The sequence below is a fragment of the Pristis pectinata genome, chromosome 8, assembly GCF_009764475.1.
Source record: "Pristis pectinata isolate sPriPec2 chromosome 8, sPriPec2.1.pri, whole genome shotgun sequence".
NCBI lineage: Eukaryota > Metazoa > Chordata > Chondrichthyes > Rhinopristiformes > Pristidae > Pristis > Pristis pectinata.
Genome location: NC_067412.1, coordinates 78,643,046 through 78,658,062, shown reverse-complemented (window position 1 = coordinate 78,658,062; position 15,017 = coordinate 78,643,046). Strand labels below are relative to the sequence as shown.

The 15,017-nt window shown below is 39.0% G+C and overlaps 1 protein-coding gene across 1 annotated transcript in view; it reads right to left on the bottom strand.

The window, feature by feature from the left end:
- The window catches only part of mtmr8 (myotubularin related protein 8), a 39,515-nt gene extending 26,687 nt beyond the window's left edge, over positions 1 to 12,828 (bottom strand). The window contains 4 exon segments of the mRNA XM_052021111.1: positions 980 to 1,137; positions 4,767 to 4,929; positions 5,583 to 5,705; positions 12,653 to 12,828. Of these exon segments, the coding sequence (XP_051877071.1) occupies positions 980 to 1,137; positions 4,767 to 4,929; positions 5,583 to 5,705; positions 12,653 to 12,676 (468 nt within the window). The 5' untranslated portion in view covers positions 12,677 to 12,828.
- Positions 12,829 to 15,017: the final 2,189 nt, after the last annotated feature.

Below are 15,017 nucleotides of genomic sequence, written 5' to 3'. Positions count from 1 at the left end.
ATAGAAGCCAGCCATTCAGCTCAATGTATACATGCGAACTTTGTTAAAGATCTAATCAATTAATTCTACTCCTGCATTTTTTTCCACTTCAGCAGTTGATCTTTTTTTCCTTTCAAAGTTGTTTCTGAGTAAGATTCCATCACCCTATCAGGAAATTTAAATAACTGCCATACTTTGGAAACTTTTTCAATGCCAATATTGGCAGAAATGAAATAACAAGGTGAGTGTAAACAAGTTAGTCAAACTCAATGCAAGTTTTCTTAAAATTAACTTGTCACTGCCAGTAGGAAAGTGAAATTCCAGTTGGTGATGTTTGGAAACCCACTGAAAACAGAAACTAAACAGGATATTGATTCAGCTCTCATAAATAAGGAAGGCAGCTTCAAATGTCAAGAATTCCAGGAGATACAGAACCTTGGCAAAAACAACTTAAAAGTGTGAGTTGAAAACATTATATCGTTTAGATTTAGGTTTATTTTGTATCTGGGCTGAAAACATTTTTATGTTAAATTAGGGATCTGTATGATTCTGTTATCACCCCAGAGACTCTGATTCTTGCTCTGTTATGGTTTCAGGTGGACTGCCTTCTGGAACCTTGAATCAGGTGGATTTTTTCCCCCAGGTATAAATCTGGACAGTGTTAGGAAGTGACAAGAGAGAACTCCAAACCTGCTTGATCCACATTTGCACACCTTCCAGCATGGGTAAACAGGAAATCCAGAGAGTAAGACTGTAACCTCTTTTTTCCCTTTTCCTAGTTTAAAGATCCACACATAACAACCAATCCTCTGCTCTGGGCATAACCAGCTAAATTAACAGAGACCCATAACATAAGCACAAATTCAACATTCATATTCATAAACTATGTTTAGCTAAACTAAAACAATTAATTGTTGTGATAACTATTTGGGTACTGTGATCCCACTGAAGCATGGGCACACCTGGCTCTTAAAAAAGGTACAAAATCACTATTACTCACCTCATAATTTTCATTTACATCAGTCTGTTCCCAGTGTTCATTAGGTACTCCCATTCGGTGAAATTCTTCCCTTAAATCTATCATTTTCCAACCTCTGCCTCTGTCCATTTCCTTCCGTTTAGGGTTGTACGAGAAAGCATAAAGTTCCTCATACTCCACTGAAATGTAATCAGTTTTGTTGCAAAGTTAATAAATATTAAACTGTTGGTGTATAAAAGGAACTTCCTTAACAATCAGCAATAAAAACCTCCATATATAAACTGTAATTATAAATACTCAGCTGTGTTTCATATAATGTTTTTTTTCTGATCTGCCAAGGCTCCTACATGTTATTGAATGGAACATTATCAAATTTATGATAGGTTTATTAACTGAGAAATCCACAAGGTTTTTAAATTATACTGTTCATCTGTGGGAGCACATCCCAGTAAACAAAATAAACAGCATCCTAGTGCAGATTGTGAGATCCAAGGCTTGGTGGGTGGCAGGGGTCCAGGAGGAGGTGCCTAAGTGTGCAGTGATGCTGCTGAAGTCTTGCTAAATCCATGCAGGTAATAGGGAAAAAAAGAGACAATCACTAATTAACATTATCCTGTATATTGGGCAAAAAGCACACACCCATTTAGATCCAGATGGCGAATCCCAGGCTGAGCCTCAGTGAGGAGACTATAATTGAGTTTTGCACACATTTTAGCAGACAGATCTGTCCTCTGCAGATTTTTGCCTAATTCATTTGTGGGATGAAGAAAATTCCTTCTAGGTGTGTCCAAGACATCCGTACTATTGAAGATAACTGATTAATGCAAATCTTCTAAGCCATAGTTGAATCTACATTCATATTTTACTACCACAAAAAATAGATCAAAGCAGCCTTCTCAACGCAATCATGAAAATCCAGGTTAAAAGTTCCCATGCACCAGAACCCCTGAGATTAAAGAGACTCATAAGCTGAGCATCTTTAAATCAATGCCTCAGATTCCCCTGAAATGTGTAATTCCATAACACCACATGCAAAACATCCATTACATCCCAGTGGATGACCAACTGTTCTCAAGGTACTGGGCACTGGATCAGTGGCTGAGTGTTATGAAAATGTCCAAAGATCACTCCACAAAGAGAGCCCAACCCCCATCCTCTCCTTCCTCTCAATTTCTCTCCCCGTCTCCAACTTTCTCTGTATTTTTCTATAGGGCCAAGTTATTGTTGTATCAGTGAGTGCCAGTTGCCCTTAAAACCCTGCCCAAGTATCTATCTGATACAACCCTATTTTGAGAGCATTAAATGAAACCCAATTCATCCATTCCTAACACCAACAGGAGCATTGATGATTGAGTAACAATCATAAGGGGATATCCTGAATAATTTTAGCTCTCTTTTCTCTGTGGCACTGTAGTTAAATTACCAACTACTGCCTTAGTTTTGCAGATAAGTTGCTGTTTTCACCAAAATCTGTTACTTACTACAAACTGAGATTTAATTTGACCATCAGCAGCCTGTATGAATCAGCTTCATACGAGCCCTCCCCAGTTACAAACGCCCAACTTATGCACATCCCGTACATACAAAAGAGCTCCCATGAATATTTTTAAATTCAAACAAGAACTAGCCTTGAAAAAAAACCTGTTTACATGCAACTTCCCGACAGTAATCAGACACCATTGTGAGAGTTCCTTTGCAAATTGAGAAGCAATTGCTTCTATTGATACTTGTGCAAAAATACTCTGTTAAACAATGTAGCAACCACTGATACTTCAAGCCCGTCAAAATCAGCCATTGTGTGGAACATCCTGATTCAGTACCACTGTAACGAGGCAGGAGAAGACAATAAATAAATGTTGATGTTAACTGGCCCTCATCTACACCATTCATTACAATACTGTGGAAGAATGGTTACCATATCAAGTATGTTTGTGTATTTTCTGACTTACAGACAAAATCAACTTATGGATATCTCTAAAATGGAACCCTTTCGTAACCTAGGGCTGGGCTGCAGTGTGCTTAACCAAATGCTTATTCTCAAAATTCTCTCTTTCGCATCGTAAAATATGTTCCTGTACTACTCAATGTTATCCTTTTAGAAAGCATCCTTTGGAAGTTCTGCAAAGGCTCAAACTTCTAAAATATTAAACAAAAATAACTGGAAGCTCACAGAAGTTTCCCATAGTGAAGTGTGCTGACAAAGATAGTTTGTGAGAAGTAGAAATTAGGAGAGATACCGAAGCAAGTCTCTATACAGAGAACCCTTATTTTTCTTGCACCTCAAATTTCCAGATAAGAATTACAACATAACAGCATTGCCTCAATTTCTGACATATCTTGTCATTCCTGATATTCTCATCCCATGTCCTCTGCGATCCAAAAAATATCTATCATTCTATCTCAGTAATATTCTCCATTTCTGTTCTTGCCTTTTTTACTGAAATCTTTGCCCATGTTTTTGACCGTTACAAAGTCTATTTTAATGCTTTCCTGGCCAATGTCCTATCATCATAAATATGAGCTTATCCAAAACTTTTGTTACCTTGTTCCTATCCCACCAGTCTTCTCCTTGCTTATGTACTTTTGGTTCCAAACCCTCAAGACCTAAAATTCTAAGTTCCCTTTCTAAAGCTGAAATCCCTTCAGGTACATCACCCATCCTTTCTCCATAACTTTTCACATCCTTATACCATCAACCTCCAAAAGAACTACATTCCCCAAACTCTGAACTCTTTTGCATCCTAGATTCTCTTCACTGCAAAACTAGCAGACATGTCTTTGTTCACTTTGGTCATAAGAATATAAGAAACAGCAGAAAAAGTAGGCCATTCAACACAATCAAGGCAGACCTTCTACCTCAACACCATTTTCCTAACCTATCTCCATACTGCCAAATATCCTAACAGCAGAAATCTATCAATCTCAATGTTAAATAGCCAGTGACTGAGCCACCACTGTCCTTTGTGACACAGAATTCCAAAGTTTCACTATCTTTTATCCTCACAGCGATCCTAAATGGTCCAGTCCTTACTTTCAGACTGTAAACCTCATTCTAGATTCTTCAGCCAGGAGAAACATCCTCCTATATCTATTTGTTGAGCCCTCTGTGAATTTTGTGTTTGCTTCAAGCTCTGAAATTCCTTGTACCCAAGCTTTTAGTCACTCTTAACATCTCCTTCTTTGGCTCAGCATTAACTTTCATCTGATTATGTATCTGTGAAGCAGTCAGAAGTAATATCTTGTTTGAGGGACAATAAAAATGCAAGTTATTTATTCAGTTGTGATTTTCTCTTATGTTTCCTGTTTATCACCCAACACCGGCACAATTTGGAGTGACAACAATGTATGTCAACCTCAAAAGTTATTCTGCTTGTAGTAAATTCATTCGTTCTGGGTGAATTTGTCATTTTAGTGTAGAACTAAAGATAGCATGAACAGTGGAGTCGAATCAATTAGGAATCTCATTCTGGATCACTAAAGCCAGCAAAAGCACTGTTATCCATTTGCACAAGATGGATTTGAATTTAGGTTTTATCAAAAAACACCAGTGTCTTCTAATCCACTAAACGAGTAAGAAAAATTTGCTTCATCATTATAGTTTTCCTATTTGTAATTATGCTGGGCATGACACAGTTGGGCATTCTTGGCTACACAACAATCACTTTAAAGTAACTAATAAGATGCAAACTTTGAAATATGTGATAAGATACCATAACTATGCATCAACTATTGAATAGAACCAAGGTAAGTGAAAGATGCCAAAAAACTTAAAGATTACACATAGAAATTTACACAGGGTGTAGTGTACCTGGCTGTGACAGTCTGAGAAGTGAACTGTAAACATCATGGCAATCACGTTCTCGACAAATAACAAAGTGTGCAACTCTGAAGTTCTTGCAATGAATCAACAATGGACACCCTGCAGAAGTAAGGGGAAGCTTCTCTATTGCTGAAATATGATGGTGCAAGATCTATAAAAAAAATATTAAAAATAAATTAGTTTAAATGCCTAGCTGCGAATATTTTTTTCATTTGGCAACAACAGTTTAAATTGTATCCCTCTGCAGTGTTCGCAATTCTCTTGTCAATAAAGTAATCAAATGAAAACTGAAAACAAATCCAAACAGTGCATGATAAAGAGAAATAAAATAGAATTCTTATTCCTGACTGCCACTAGTAACTTCTACTTTAAATTACTCATTGGGGATATTGAGCAAGTACATGATCTTGCTGCAGATTCTAGAAAACCATGGAAAATTAGAAATAAACAGGAATTAAGATTTTAGGTTTTAACTTTGTCCTTTTTAATATTAACTTTATCCATTCACAAAGCAAATACAAATGCTTACTGGCTTAAAAATTTTCACCAATTTTGTGAAAAATTTAGCCCAAAGTTTAACATGATCTACAGGAACGGGATGAGTTTCTGTCAGAGGCCAGTCTTACACTGTTCCAAATTTGGCAATTCATTGAAGTCAAAGGGCCAGAAAAACCAAACATCAAAACAAGCACCTAATCCAAGTCTGCCTTGCTCCTAGGGAAGGTTTAAGTTAAATTGGGTACTCTTACTTTCAGAGTCAGACATTAGCACAAAAGCAGTGTACTTCAATATGCAATTACATACCCATGTCTCTTTGCGGACCTCTGATGAAGATTCTACAAATATCAGATGTGTTGCAGTCAAGTAAAGCGTTCCCAGTGTTGGTTTCTTAGAAGTAAACCGGTCAAGCAGCTTCACATATTCCACCTGCAAGAAATACAAAGGCAAGCAAAAACTAGGAATTAGGACTACAGTTCCCCAATAGTCGAGTAGTTAAATTCACAGTAAATGAATTATTTGCCTTTCACTGGAACACGGGAAACCCACACAAAGACGGACCAGATAGAGATGGTGATAAGCTCAGGGCAAATGGAAGCCACCAGGCTGAGAAAGGCACTTGGTGTTATTTATGTAGATTTAAACAGCCAGACTGGGCCTTAGCATAACATCTCATTAAAAATTCCAATGTTCACGTTTATAATCAGAACAGTTGATGCAAATTTCCCCTGCTGCAATACATTAACTTACCAATGGAGGCATTGTGGTGCCATTAGCAGCAGAGGGGCACAAACATTTTTAGGCAGTTCGTATTACAAATGTGGACACAGGAATAAATAATGGCAAATTGGCAAAATTACCAAACATTACACAAAAATGTCACCAGAATGAATGATTTTCAACTGGGGAGTGACTAACATCTATACACTATTGTCCTCCTTCTAATCCCACTTCATCTAATGATTAGGCCTACTCCCAACTCAGAGATTGTCTACATAATCTTTGAACAATCAAGTTAATATTCCCCCCCACTGATACTTTACCATATTAGCATTAAATTAGAGAAATGCTCCAAGTTAATTGATACTTTAAAACACTATCTGTGTGTTTTTAAAACACTAACTTTGTGGATACACTCAATTTCTCCACTAGCCTGTCTTTTAATCTATCAACTTGCCTATCAAACTGAGACAGAAGCTTTATCAACAATACTTAGCAATTTTACATTTTCATACAAAGGAGACAGTTATATATAGCTTTTGGTCAAACTACTTCTTCATTGTTATCAGCAAAGCTGTCAAAGTACTGTGAAGTACAGTACCATTTTAAATACGATTATATAAATTGTTCATTATTTGAAAAAATACAACATATATCTCAGATCACATAGACTTGGATAGCCTCTCAATTTAAAATAAACTTTACTGCATTCAATAATTGCTCTTAGTCAACAACAATTGAGAAATAAGGTGATATCATTTGTAGACCACCATGCAGAATGGTAAATGTTGTTTATAAATAACATATATGAAGGTGAAAGAGTACTTCTTATACTTTATCATGGTAAAGTTGTTACGTAAATACAAATTGTTGTGTAGCAACAAAGGTATTTTAATGAAATAATACTTACCAAGATTAAAAAAATAACATTAATATGTCAGAGATTTTATTTTTACTGTTTTAGGGGCTCTTGCAAGTATTAATACCCAAAGAGAAACAGTGATATTTGCAGATTTTCCGTTATTGGCGTATAATATTATCAAACAATACAATGTATTTCCAGTTCCAAAAGCAATATACTGAAGAGTCTAAATTAAAACAAAGTGCTATAAATGCTTTGTAATTTTATAATTATTTACTTACATTTTAATATTTTTTGAAACTCACTGAATAAGAGACATTTATAGTCTTTAAAAAAAACTTACAATTTTTGCAGATAACAAAAAAGCTGACAAAGCTAAGGGTGAGATCTTCCCAGCTGTCAAAACATTCAGACACACTTTGAAGCAGAGCTTACTCAGTCTAGCACTGGAGGCCCCACTGATTCTGAGGTCCTGCATGCTAAGGACCAGTGAAATTGGCGGTGTGCCTATGGGTCAGCTAATTATGATGTGGGAAGAGCTCAGGTGCACATCCACATAGGTGGACTGGACCAGCAATTTCTGGTCCAACAACATCCTAGCCTCCACTACTCTGTCCAGTGAATCCTGAATTTTAAAGATCTGCCTTAGTTCACTCCTATTCCCTTTATTACTTGAAAAAACCAAGTCCCCTATTCGTTCAGTCTTTCCTTATAGCTGTAATCTTTCAATTCTGACACCAACCATCTAAAATTGCTCCTTTGTCCTTTCTATAGCATAGTTTGTCCAACTCAACTTTCTGTGCAGCCTGACCAGAGCCTGTAAAGATAGAGAGAATATCACTACAGTGTTTTTTTTAAGATTTTTAAGATTTTATTTACAGCGTGGTAACAGGCCCTTCTGGCCCAACGAGTCCGCGCCGCCCATTTTAAACCCAAATTAACCTACCCATACATCTTTGCAATGTGGGAGGAAACCGGAGCACCCGGAGGAAACCCACACAGACACAGGAGAACGTACAAACTCCTTACAGACAGTGACGGGAATCGAACCCCGATCACTGGTGCTGTAATAGCGTCGCGCTAACTGCTACGCTACCGTGAACAAGAATTTTAAAATCAAGTGTCTTGAAATTAAACCATTTGCATCATTTTTATTAAGTACATCTCATCCACTATAAGCTATCTGGAGCATGTTAGATCTCACTAGCGATAATTTCCAGGTCAATCGGTAACCAATGGAAATCACCCCAGGCACAATTCATCGCAGCTACCATTTGTCTGGAACTAGACACACTGCTAATAATATCAAAGGTTACACAGTATATGTTTCCTCCATTCCCAGCAGAAATTGGAGCTTTTAGAAGAAAACAATGACTTTAGTTCCTAACTCTAAAATAACTAGGAGCACTTTGCGCAGGGTCAATGTCTTGCATTTCCGGGGTATGAGTTAAATAACTCACAGATCACAAAAAAAAATTCTGATCTGCAGATTGCAATCACTGGTCCCTTGATGAGTCAGCAACTTGCAGTATCATAGTAAGCTAAAAAAAAACAGGAAAGGTGGTTGAGATATGGCTGTCAACAGAAATTAAAGATAGCTTCAGATCACAGAAAAGATGCTTAAAAGGCTGCCAGAAAAACAGAGAATTTTAGATTCAGCAAAGGAAGATCAATACAAGAGAGAATTGAATAAAACAGCTGGCTCTGAGAAATGTTAAAAAAGACAGTAAAAGCTTCTGTAGATATGTAAAAAGGAAAATATTAGCTAAAGTTAATGCAGTCCCTTACAGAGTGAAAAAAGATAAATTATATTGGGAAAAAGAAAATGACGGAGAAACTAAACTAAATTTTGTGTCTGCCTTCACAGAAGGTACAAAAAAACTTCTGGAAATAGTGGTGAGCCACAGGAAGTGAACAAAGAGTTCAAAGAAATTAGCATCAGTAAAAAATTAATGTAAGAAAAAAATAATTAGGTTTTGAAAGTGACGACAATGGAAATAGTGGCTGCCATCTTCCAAAATGCTATAGATCAGAAAAAAGCAAATCTATCCCCACTATTTAAGAAAAGGGGAGAGAAAACAAGGAACAACAAACCAGACAGCTGATATCAGTAGACAGGGAAATGCTGGAATCTATTATTAAGGATGTGGTAATAGGGCATTCAGAAAATAACAACAGAATTGGGCAGTGACAACATGGAGTTATGAAAGGGAAATCGCATTTGACAAATCTGTTGACTTTTTCCGAGACTGTAACTAGTGGAGCAGAAAAGAGCAAAGCAGTGATGTGAGGTATTTGAATTTTCAGAAGACCTTCTCTGAAAGGGGCCACACAAAAGACTATTAAGAAGATATAGAGTTGGGGATAATATTATTTGTGAATTAAAGATTCATTACTGGACAGAAAACAGAGATGAAATAAACAGAGCATTTTTGGTTACGGAGGATGTGACTAATGGGATGCCACTGAGATTGGTGCTGGGGCTACAACCGTTCACAGTCTAAATCAATGATTTGAACAAGGAGATCAAGCGTAGTATGTAGAATAAAAAGGGAAAATGTTGGAAATAATCAGTAGGCCAGGCAGCATCTATGGAAAACAGAGTGTACATTTCAGGCTGACAACCTTTCAGTGGAACCGATGACTGACAATACCAGGTTATCAATCTGAAATATACACTGTTTCTCTTTCCATAAATGCTGTCTGACCTACTGATTATTTCCAGCATTTACCATTTTATCTTCAGATTTCCATCATCAGCAGTTTTGCTTTTAAGAGTGTAATATATCCATGCACACTGATCATACAGAGCTGGATGCCAGTGTAGACTGGGAGGAGAATGTAGAAAAGCTTTATGGAGATATAAATAAATTAAGTGAATGGAGAAGGGCTTGGCAAATGGAATATAATGTGGAAAACTGACATGTCACCCATGTGGTGAAATAGAAAAGCTGAGCAGAAAGTTGTTGCTGTTCAGAAAGACCTGAGCATCATTGTGCATTAGCCCTTAAAGTTGACATGTAGGAACTGTAAGCAAAGTCAGGCAAACAGTGCACTGGTCTTCTTTGCAAAAGGATTTGAGTACCAAGTAGCGATGACTTGCTCCCATTATAATTTGCTTCTTCATAGACAGTACCTCGGTTGACTTGCTTCCACTCCAGTTCTGGAGAGTGGAAGATGCCTGCTATTGTTCAGGTTAGCTTTAATCCAATGGCAAGGAAGTCTAAGACACATTCTAACTCACCGTACTTCCCCAGATCTCCAGAAATGGACACCTCGTATGCACACAATTCTGCTCACACACTCTTCCTTGTCTCCCTATCCTGATCCCTCCCTGGTCTGGTTCCCTCCCCCTTCCTATCGGTCCCAAGAAAATCTCAACCCCCAAATGCTGGCCTCCCACAACTTTCCAAATGCTGACTGTTTGTTCTTTCCCAGAGCAAGACCACCCCTCCCTGATGGTGCCACTCATCCTCTTCAGCGCTGTTCCTTTGCTGCCCATAACTCTTCCTCCAGCCACTAACCCACCCTACCCCCAAGCCCAACAGCTTATTGAAAGATACAACATTTTATGGGGCTTCACACCGATATGCAAAGTTGAGGTCTCAAAATAAAGGGTTGGCATTCAAAATGAGAAGAATTTTCTTTACCCAAGAGCACAGTGAACCTTTGGAATTATCTAGCCAAAAGATGCCACATCAGGAGCAGTTTTTTTTGCCTTGTTTAAAAGATATATCATTGGTGACAGTTCAGAGAAAGATCCCAGGTATGGAAAAATTGTCTCATTGGGAAAAATTGAACAAGTTGGGTCTGTACTCATTGGAGTTTATAAGACTGATAAGAGATCTTTTCGATACATACAGACTCTTAAGGGAGCTTCATAAGATAAATACTGGGAGGATATTTCCCCTTATGGGAAAGCCTAGGACCAGAGTCTCAGAACAAAAGGGTATCTATTAGGACTGAAATGTTGAAGAAATTTTTTTCTCTCAAAACATTGTCCTAGAATTCTTTGCCCCAGTAAATTAACAAGTAATCTAGCAATTACCATTTGAAGCATTAATTACTACTTGCGAAACATTCATTTCATAATGAACTTCATTCCCAAAAGGTCTGGTTTGAACCTTTAACTATGCCCTTTTGTCATGGATGTCCAATCAGCAAGAATACTTTGAAGGCCAAGAGCCCTGAAGCCAAACAGCAAAAGAATTTTCTAGGCTGAAAATAACCCTTCACAAGAAAAACAAAATATAATAGTTATTTAACCATTCGACCTGAAACATTAACTGTTTCATTTCGCATGGGCCTTACCTGCTGAATATTCTCAGTATTTTGCTTTTACTTTAGATATCCTGCATCTGCAGATTTTTTCCTCATTTATCCCAGCTTAAATACCTATTGCTTAAATCAAAATGACATAATATCTGAACTTTACTGTGTTCTCCAAAACAGCAATGATCTCCCAAAATGCAATCTGTTTTCTTTACTCCATGTGCTGACCACTGACGCCAATATATACTCAGCCATTGCAACTGAACAAGACAACAGTTGCAACATTCCACTTTGCTTGATCAAGCACGACTTTCCTCCATCTCAATGTCAGCATGCTCTCTGTACTATCACAAAAGCAGTGGACAAGTAGAAGGAAATGAGTTGGCAACCATGATGGAATGCGGCCCCACTGGCCACCAAAAACTCAACACTCAGATGAAAGTAAATATTCGTGAAAGTTCAGCAAAACACTCCCTGCGCTGGACAATCAGATCAACTGACATGACTGGCAGCAATAATGCCTGAGGTCTATTTCAACTTCCTTGGTTCTCAATTCTGAACCCTCCAATCCAGTAGTAGCTGCCAACTGAACTGATAAGATTGCCTGTCATAACAAATGTTTAATTCCAATAAGATGGTGTGATTTATATTCTACTTGGGGAAGGGGTGAAGTAATTATTTCTACAAACACAAAAATATCAGGAAAAATATATTAAAATAGCGACACACGTACAGAAAACTGGGATAAAAGGCAAGAGGGTAGTTTGTAATGAGGGAAGATTGCAGCTAATGCGACATTAACCAACAGAAGGTCTGTAACCTCCGGTCGGGTGAGACCTGTTACTGTACCGGAGGGAACAGGAACGAGACGGGAGATCGAAGAAGGAACGAGACGGGAGATCAGAGGCAGGAATGGGAGAGGGAGATTGGACAGGGAATACAACGGGGATCGGGAAAGGAGCGGGATAGGAGAGAGGAATCGGGGAGAGGGAACGGGATGGGGGAATCAGAGATGGAGTGACACGGGGATCGGAGAAAGGGAATGGGACAGGAATAGGGGAGAGAGGGTGGGACAGGGAGAGGGAATGGGGCGGGGATCGGGTGGAGAATGGGACGAGATCAGAGAGGAAATGGGGTGGGGATCGGGATGGAACGGGGATCGGGGATGGGGCGGGATCGGGGATGGGGCGGGGATCGGGATGGGACGGGATAGGGATGGGACGGGATAGGGATGGGACGGGATAGGGATGGGACGGGGATCGGGAACGGGACGGGGATGGGACGGGATCGTGAATGGGGCGGGGATCGGGGATCGGGAATGGGGCGGGGATCGGGAATGGGACGGGATCGGGAATGGGGCGGGGATCGGGAATGGGGCGGGGATCGGGGATGGGACGGGATCGGGGATGGGGCGGGGATCGGGACGGGGATGGGACGGGATCAGAATGGGGGGGGGGGTGGGTGTGGGAAGAAGGATCGGAGAGGAAATGGGCGGCTTTGATTTCCTTGCCGCCGACCCTACCTTGGGCGTTATGATGTGCTCCATGGTCAGGGGAGTTCCCTCCCCTCGGCCGGTGGAAGCCGCGATCAGGCGCCCGACCGGAGGAACGCCGCGCCGCGCGTCTTCATTTTCTCAGACACTGTCCCTCCTGCCATCATCACCGTTAGCGCCCGCCATGTCCTGCAGCACCACGTGACCCGCGCCTGCTGGCCCCGCCCCCGGCGGACTGTGATCTCGCGAGACTCGGGAGGTGGCAGGGGGCGGGGCTCACCGACCTGTCACTGGGACCTCACACCAGCTGCAGCTTCGTGGTGTTGGCAGGTTCCTGGGTCAGGAGTGTCTGCAGCTGGGGAGGTCCTTCTGCTGCTGGGCATGGAGGGGCTGGGTGTGGTGGGGAAAACCCCTCAAACAATGAATCTCCCCAGCAGGCCTCATGAGTGGCGGTGGTGTTATAGTTCAAACAAAAGTGCCAACACTACTGAATGTATTGCCCAAATGGCACCAGGAATGTAAAGAGCCTTGCCTTTTTTTTGTATATATGTTTTGTTAAGAATAAAGTTTATTTTCAAAATAAAAAAGCTGGTGTGATGCAACCCCAACAAGTACCAAGCCCTCACTTTGTGGGGAGGAACTGCAGTCATCAAGGGTTCTTCTGCCACTCGACATTGAGGGACTAACCCTGGTGTAGAAGCCTCTCGTATTACTGGGCAGTCAATATACAAAATCTTACGTTTTGGTTACATTATATTAATCATGAGGCTTCCCCAGTATGGGTTTCTTCGGAAGCTAATTCTGTTAAAAAATTTTCTATTATCTCTTTGCTTGGCTCTTCACTTCCTTTATCATTAAATAGATTAACTGATAATTTGGTGGTTAAACATGCTTTGAGGATTTGGTTACAATTTAGAAAATACTATGGTTTATTGAGATTTTCTTTGTCTAGTCCCATTTTTGCTAATTGTTTTTTAAACCTTCTATGACATTTTTAAAGATGGGATGGATTGGGTATTACTTGTTTCAGGATCTATTTGTTGGAGGAAATTTTGCAATGTTTGAACAACTGTCAATTAAATACAATTTACCAAAAACTCACTTCTTTCGATATTTGCAAATCAGAGACTTTCTCCGATCTCAAGTACATACATTCCCTGTAAGTCCTGATAAGAACTTACCAAATGCAATTTTTAATTTGAAGCCTTTTTATGATGGTTCAATATCTAAGTATTATGGTAGGTTATCAGGAATGATTAAGGCTCCTTTAGACAAAATTAAAAATGCTTGGGAACATGATTTGAAGATTTCAATTTCTGAAGAAACTTGGAATGAAATTTTTAAGTTGGTTAATACTTCATCATTATGTGCACGTCACTCCCTCCTTCAATTTAAAGTGGTCCATAGAGCTCACCTGTCCAAAGACAAGTTATCACATTTTTTATTCAGATATATCTCCTTATTGTGATAAATGCAGTAATGGAGAGGCTTCTTTAATCCACGTGTTTTGGTCTTGTCCGAGTCTTAAAAAATACTGGATAAAGGTATTTCAAACTTTTTCTGTGCTTTTTAAAATAAATTTTAAGCCAAGTCCTTTAACTGCACTATTTGGGATTGTTAGAGAAAATGATATAATTTTGGAGACTTCCGACTTACACATATTGGCCTTTATTTCTCTTATAGCCAGGAGAGCTGTGTTGCTTAAATGGAAAGAAGTTACTCCCTCCACTCACGTTCAATGGCTACAGGATGTTATGTCATATCTAAATTTAGAGAAGATCCATTGCTCAATTTCTGGATCTAATCTGGAGTTTCAAATATTGTGGGGACCTTTTTTGAACTACTTTCAAAACCATTGATTTGGTGCTTAAAGTACAGATATTGGCTAATACTATTATGTCTTCAGGGCTTTTTTTTGTCTTTTTTTTACCAAACAGCTTTGGTCTTGGTAGTGGGTTTAGATTTTTTTTATAATAAAATTATTCCAATTTATTAGTATTAATTAGTATTCATTTCTGTTTATTAATATGAGGTATTGTGATTTCAAGTGTGACTCAATACAATGTATTTTGTAACATTTTGTCTTTTCTTTTGTTTCATGTACTCTGTATTTTCTATCCAGAATTAATAAAAAATATTGTAAAAGAAAAGAAGCCTCTTGTGCACTTGAAGTTTGCATCATCCCAGGAGGTCATATAAGTGGCAATGGGCCTATACACAGAATGTGTGAACACTACCAATGCAGAGAACAGATAATAGTGTCAATGCATAGACTGAACAATACTACGAATGTAAACAGAGTGCTTCTTGAGTGTACATATATTTTTTATGAATAAAGTTTATTTTTGAAATTAAAAGAAAAATATTTTGCTTGGTTGGCAGCAGTCCTTCCTGC